Genomic DNA, 6,000 nt, shown 5'->3' with positions numbered 1-6,000 from the left:
AATTTTTTTCCCTGTATGTAATAGGAGACAGTCATCTTTGGTGGGTACAGGAGACTTGAGAATAAAAGGTTTGTAGTACCTCTCCTGAAGAACAGAATAGGAAACCACCTAAGGAGCCAGTAAGATTGCTAAGCAGCACTGGGGTCTCTTGTAGAATATGGTCTTCTTAAATAGAGGTGTTTTTGTACATTTAAGAGGAGTTAACATTAATAAAACAAAGAGACGAAGCCAAGTCCAAGCGTCATAAAATATGAATATTTTATTCCAGCTCTGGGAAATGAAAAAATGGGGAACACATCCTTCCACACAATATTCTAATTTAGCTGACATTAGTTTCAAAAAGGTAAAACAAATATATATGTGTATCTGTATAAATATTTATGTGCCCACATACATATTTGCTCAGATTTTAGTCTCATCAGTGTTTATATATTTAGTCTATTTTTGTAAACACTGCTAAAAATCATTAAATGCATCCCAATACTTCTACTTCTGCCTCTTTGTCAATCATTTAATATTGTTTGAATTGAATTCAGTTTGTGTTTTAATCACTTATGTGATTAGTCAAACTGTACATTACATTAGAAGATGTACGGGAAAAACTTGGTTTAGGTTATATTCTATGTATCACAGTTACCCTTTACATGATTTTTTCATCATTATTTTCGACTTCACACATCTTGTAGTTCTGTATGCAGACTATTTCAGCTTCTAGTGCTGTACATATCTATATCTTCTGGATGGGACTGCCCGTGATCCATGAGCTTGGGGTCAGGCATAAACTGTGTAGCACCTGATAAAGTATTAAAATGAAAAAAAAATTAGTCATTCATTTCACAAATTTATTGTTGGTACTGGGAATGCAGCAATGAATAAAAGAAAAATCTCTGTCAACATCGACCTAACATTTAAGTTGGGCAAGAGAGATAATAAATTAAGTAAAAGATATATCAGATGATAGTAAGTGCTACGCAAAAGAATAAAACAGGGAGGGGCATATAGAGTGCTTGAGTGATTTGCAATTTTAAACAGGGTGGCCTTCTAGTTAGGTGATAACTGAGCAAAGAACTGAAGGAGGTGAGTGAGGGTGTGAGCCCTGTAGATATTGGAGGAAAATACCTTGCAAGTATAATGGACCTGATGCATGTCTGAGGAAACACAACATGGTCAATATGGCTGGAACAGACTAGGTAAGCCACACAGAGCTATAGTGTTTCTCTTTTATTTTAATGCTAGATGGACAATTTTGAGCAGAGCAGTGACATGATGTTGTATTTTTTAAAAGATCACTCTTGTCTGTGGGGAGAAGAGACTATAGGGAAATAAGGGTGGAAGCGGGCAGACCAGTAGCTGTGGAGGTGGTGAAAAGGGATTGGATTCTGGGTAACTTCTAAAGGTAGAATGGACAGAATTTCCTAAGTGGTTTGAACATGCTATGTGAGAGAGACTCTAACTTGAGAAACTAGAAGGATGGAGTTGACATTTACAGAGATAGGGAAAAATGTGGGAGAAGCATGGGAAAGGCAAGTGAAGTGCCAAGTTTTGGATGTGTTAAATTTGTATTGCTTACTAGATATCTGAGTACAAATGTTGAGTAATCTGTTGGAAATGTGAGTCTCTACAGCTCAGGAGAGGCCTTGGCTGCTTTATAAATTTTATAGTACTAATTTATATGCGACATTCAAATTACAGGACTATGAGATCATCTAGAGCATCAGAGAAGAGGTCCTTTGATGAATGCACCCTGTGGATACTCCAATTTTTTTAGTTAAATAAAATTAGGAGAATGTATGAGAGAAGGCTGAGAAGGAACAGCCAGTCAAGTGAAGTGAGAGACTCAAGAGCAAGTGGTATCCGACAAGCCAAGTGAAGAGATTCTTTCCACGAGGAGGGAGTAATCTTCTGTGTTAAAAATTACTGATGGACTGCAAAAGATGGAGATTGAAAATGTACCAGAGTTGGCAATATGTGGACCAATGATGATCTTGATAAGCGGATATTGTGCCAGACAAGATACTACATTATTTTCATTCATTATCTCATATTACCACCATGAGACAGATGATATTTTTATATTATCCTTGTTTTACAGATAAGGACATTTTAATTTAGAGAGGTCAAGAAAATTGACTAATCTCACTTAGTTGATAAGAGGAGCCAAGACTGAATCCAAGTTAGTTTGACTCTCTAACACAACAACCCTGGCTCCTGTAAAAAGGGGGCTAGAGCAGTAACAATGTCACACAATTATTTTTAATATTCAGTATAATAATACATACAAAGTTCTGCATATAACAACCTGGGCATGGCAAGTAGACAAGAAACAACTATTTTTATATTTACTTTATAAGATTTTAATTTTTTTCAGAAACTTGTTTTTATTTTAAATGTTTTTCAAAATGATTTATTTTAAAATAATTTTGTTACATTTGGGAAACATATCTTTTTCCCATAGAGGAATTTAATTTATAGTTTTATGATAAAAACAAAGGGGAGAAATAGATTTACATACAATCATTTATGCCTATCTCTTAAGAAACTTTTTCTATTCCATAAAGTGTGATATATCTATATATAACTTCACCACATATATTAAAAAGATCATAAGTAATCACTATCCATACACTAATACAGTTCTCCATAGGATAGTAGTTTTTTTTTTTTTGGATAGAAATTCTTAACATGGGGTCCCTTTGGCGGTCTGTGGATAAAGTTCATGTTACCTATGAATTTAAATGTAGGAAATTTGTCTTTATTTTCATTAACCTCCGACTGAAAATGAACATTTTCTTCAATAATGAATGAAGGCAACAAACCACAACAGTATTAGCATGACCTTAGATTCTGTCACTAATAGAAATCATAAATATTTTCATATCATGCTGCAGTTGCAAATATCTTGAAATATTTGTACTTAGCACAACTTTAAAACTATGGCTTTTATTATATATGTTAGATACTGTTGTTAAATAACTTTAAGGGAGCTCATATATTACCATGTATTTTGTTTTATCCATTTGAAAGCATTATTCTGCGAAGGGGTCCATAACACACAAAAAAGGTTAAAAAACTGGTTCTGCCTGCTCCCTTCTCATTGTATCTTTAACCGCCGCCTTTGCTCAGTATGAGTGAAAAGTGTACTAAGAGAGTTTTCTTCTTATCAGACATAATATAGTAAGCATATGACAAATAATTATTTTATATAAGTCTGAATGTGCCTAATTTGCTTAACAATGCCCATCAGTTGACTAAGTTCTCTAACACTTCTACTTACTTCCTTAATATATATTCTTGTCTACAGTCTAGCCAAAGCTTCAGCTCACCCAAGTTTGAAAGGCCCCTTTGCATTTGGATCTCTCTCTCTCAAAATCTGTTGAAAAGTTTCAAAATTTTAATTTATCCATACCTTATGTCAGGCAAGAAATATGCATAGAGAAATGCCTTTGGAGCTTTTCCTACAATCCACCTGCCTAACCTCTGGAGATTCTAATTTATAATTCTTAGGCAGAGTGAATTTTAGGAAAAACAAACAAACAAAAAAACAACTTCAGTAATTGTAACATGGATCCCTCTGGTTTAGAACCACTTAATGTAGGTCACTTGTTTTCTGCCTTTTAAAAAAGATTCATCTGCTTTTCTGAATAATTAAGGATTACATCTTTTGCTCTTAGAAATTTCTTCACCCCTTGAACTGATCAAGGGCTCCCTGTCTTCCCAAAGGATTAGCAGTCATAAAACTCTTCTTGAATCTCAATCCCCTAACCCTTTTGTTTGCAATCTATCATATTTTTAATCCTTCATAAAAAGTTGTTTTTATACATAAAGTTGTTTAGAAGACTTTTCAAAAAGCTGGTGGTATCATGTTGTGATGAGCACAGGTGTTATATGGAAGTATCGAATTACTATATGGTACACCTGAAACTACTATTACATTGCATGTTAACTAACTGGAATTTAAATAAAACTTTAAAAAAAAGAGCTGGTGTGGGGCACCTGGGTGGCTCAGTCGGTTGAGTGTCACACTCTCGATTTCAGCTTAGGTCATGATCTCACAATTTTGTGGGTTCGAGCCCCACATCAGGCTCTGTGGGCTCACCCTGCAGAGACTGCTCAGGATTCTCTACTCACCCCCCTCTCTGCCCCTCTCCTGCTCATAGTCTCTCTTTCTCAAATAATAAGATAACATTTTAAAAAAAGAGCTGGCATTACAACAAACAGGAAAAAATAAAGATATTTAAAGTTATAAAATAAAAATAAATTAGTGCCTTAAAAAGCCCTTAGGTGTTATCTATTCACTGATAATTTAGTTCACATATTATCTCATTTATATTTCAGCAGTTAGGTACCAAAAAGTGGGACAGATCACTAATAAATTCCTGAGTGAAGTTAAGATAGTTAAAAATTCAATTTTTGTTTCTTTTGTATAAATTTGAGATCATATTCAGCATTCAGCTCATCAGTAATTGAAATACTTAAATATACTAGTCACTGCAAGTTACTTTCTCACCCTTTGTTCTATTCCTTTCATTCTTTTTTTCTCTCTTTGCTTCACTTTAGCTATATTCTATTGAATTGTATCTGAGTTCATTACTTCTGTCCTCTTTTACACAGTTGGCTCTTAAATCCATCCAATGAGTCCTTAGCTTCAGGTACTATATTTTTCACTTCTAGAATATCTGCTTGATTTTTTAAATAGATTCCAATTCCTGTGAAAATCTCCATTTTTTCATCTATTTTGTTCTTGTTTTCTATTTAACATATTAATCACAGTTAAAGTCCTTTTCTGCTAACTTCAATATTTAGATCACCTGTAGGTTTGCTGTTATTTTGTTTGTCAGTCACATCTTCCTACTTCTTTGCATGACTAATATTTTGTTTGTTTATATGGTGGACATAGAAAGCATGGTATCTTCTACCAGAGAAGTGACCCTTATCCTCTTAAGGAAGGGTAAGGTACTTATCATCTTAATCCAGACACTGAGCTGAGTTGCAGTGTTAATAAGAGTCACTCAACCTCTGGTTCCTCTCTTTTCTTCAGGTATAGCACTCCAAAGGTGCTGATTGAGAGCCTGATGAGTTTCTGTCTCCCTTGCTATAAAAGACTAGGAAATTTGGTTTTGCCCTTCAGATGTTTGGAGCTTAGCTATTTAGTCTCTTGTCCCATAGAAAATCTAGCAAATATTATGAGGGGGAGATGAGTCGTGTATTTATGGCACACCTCATCCTTCTACAAGTAGTATCAGCAATCTTTTTCTGCAATGGGCTGGAGTAAATATTTTGATTTTGTAAACCGTAAGGTCTCCTTTGCTCAATTCTGCAACTATAGTATGAAAGCAGCCACAGTCAATATATAAATGAACGAGTGGACCTGTATTCCAATAAAACTTTATTTACAGACACTAAGACTTACATTTCATATGTTCTCTTTTCAAAAAATGTATTTTTTATTTATTTAGAATGTTTTTTTTTTCAACCATTTAAACTATGTAGAAACTATTCTTGGCTTGTGGAAGGTACAAAAATAGATGGTGAGCCAGATTTAGCACAAAGGCCATAGTCAGCCAACCTCTGGTTTAGAGGGACATTAATCTTGTGAGAATGAGAGAGATTTCATTCTGCTTTCATCAGATTTCAGAGGTCCATGTAACCAAATTTCCTAATTTGTTATGCCTAAAATAACATAATTTTTATTATAAATGTATATGGATGACAGAGAACAAATGAACTCATATTCAGAGCCACAACATATAATTGGATAGTATACCCAACATAGTCTGTACGGTGGTAAGTAGTAGCTATTTAGCTCTCTAGCTAAATAATGTGCTCCCAAACTTTGCTCAATGGAAATAATCTTGTTTATCAGCAAAATGGCTAATTACTCTAGGCAAATGATAATGATATTTTCTAACACATTGAGACCTTAGCATGTGGTTGACATTGTACTTTGTGCTTTACATGCAACATCTCATTTAATCCTCACAACTATGTGAGAAAAACACT

General features: G+C 34.3%; 1 protein-coding gene across 1 annotated transcript in view; it reads right to left on the bottom strand.

Annotated features, from left to right (window-relative positions):
• Positions 1 to 241: 241 nt before the first annotated feature.
• Positions 242 to 6,000, bottom strand: part of APOOL (apolipoprotein O like) — a 115,094-nt gene continuing 109,335 nt past the window's right edge. The window contains exon 9 of the mRNA XM_047076283.1: positions 242 to 793. Coding sequence (XP_046932239.1) covers positions 705 to 793 — 89 coding nt within the window. The 3' untranslated portion in view covers positions 242 to 704. The remainder of the gene's footprint in view (positions 794 to 6,000) is intronic.

This window comes from Lynx rufus, unplaced genomic scaffold (genome assembly GCF_022079265.1).
Source record: "Lynx rufus isolate CCGP_SWC_20201006 ecotype Redwood Valley unplaced genomic scaffold, mLynRuf1.p SCAF_14, whole genome shotgun sequence".
Taxonomy (NCBI): domain Eukaryota; kingdom Metazoa; phylum Chordata; class Mammalia; order Carnivora; family Felidae; genus Lynx; species Lynx rufus.
The sequence above is the reverse complement of the archived record's forward strand: the minus strand, read 5'-3'. Positions and strand labels throughout refer to the sequence as shown.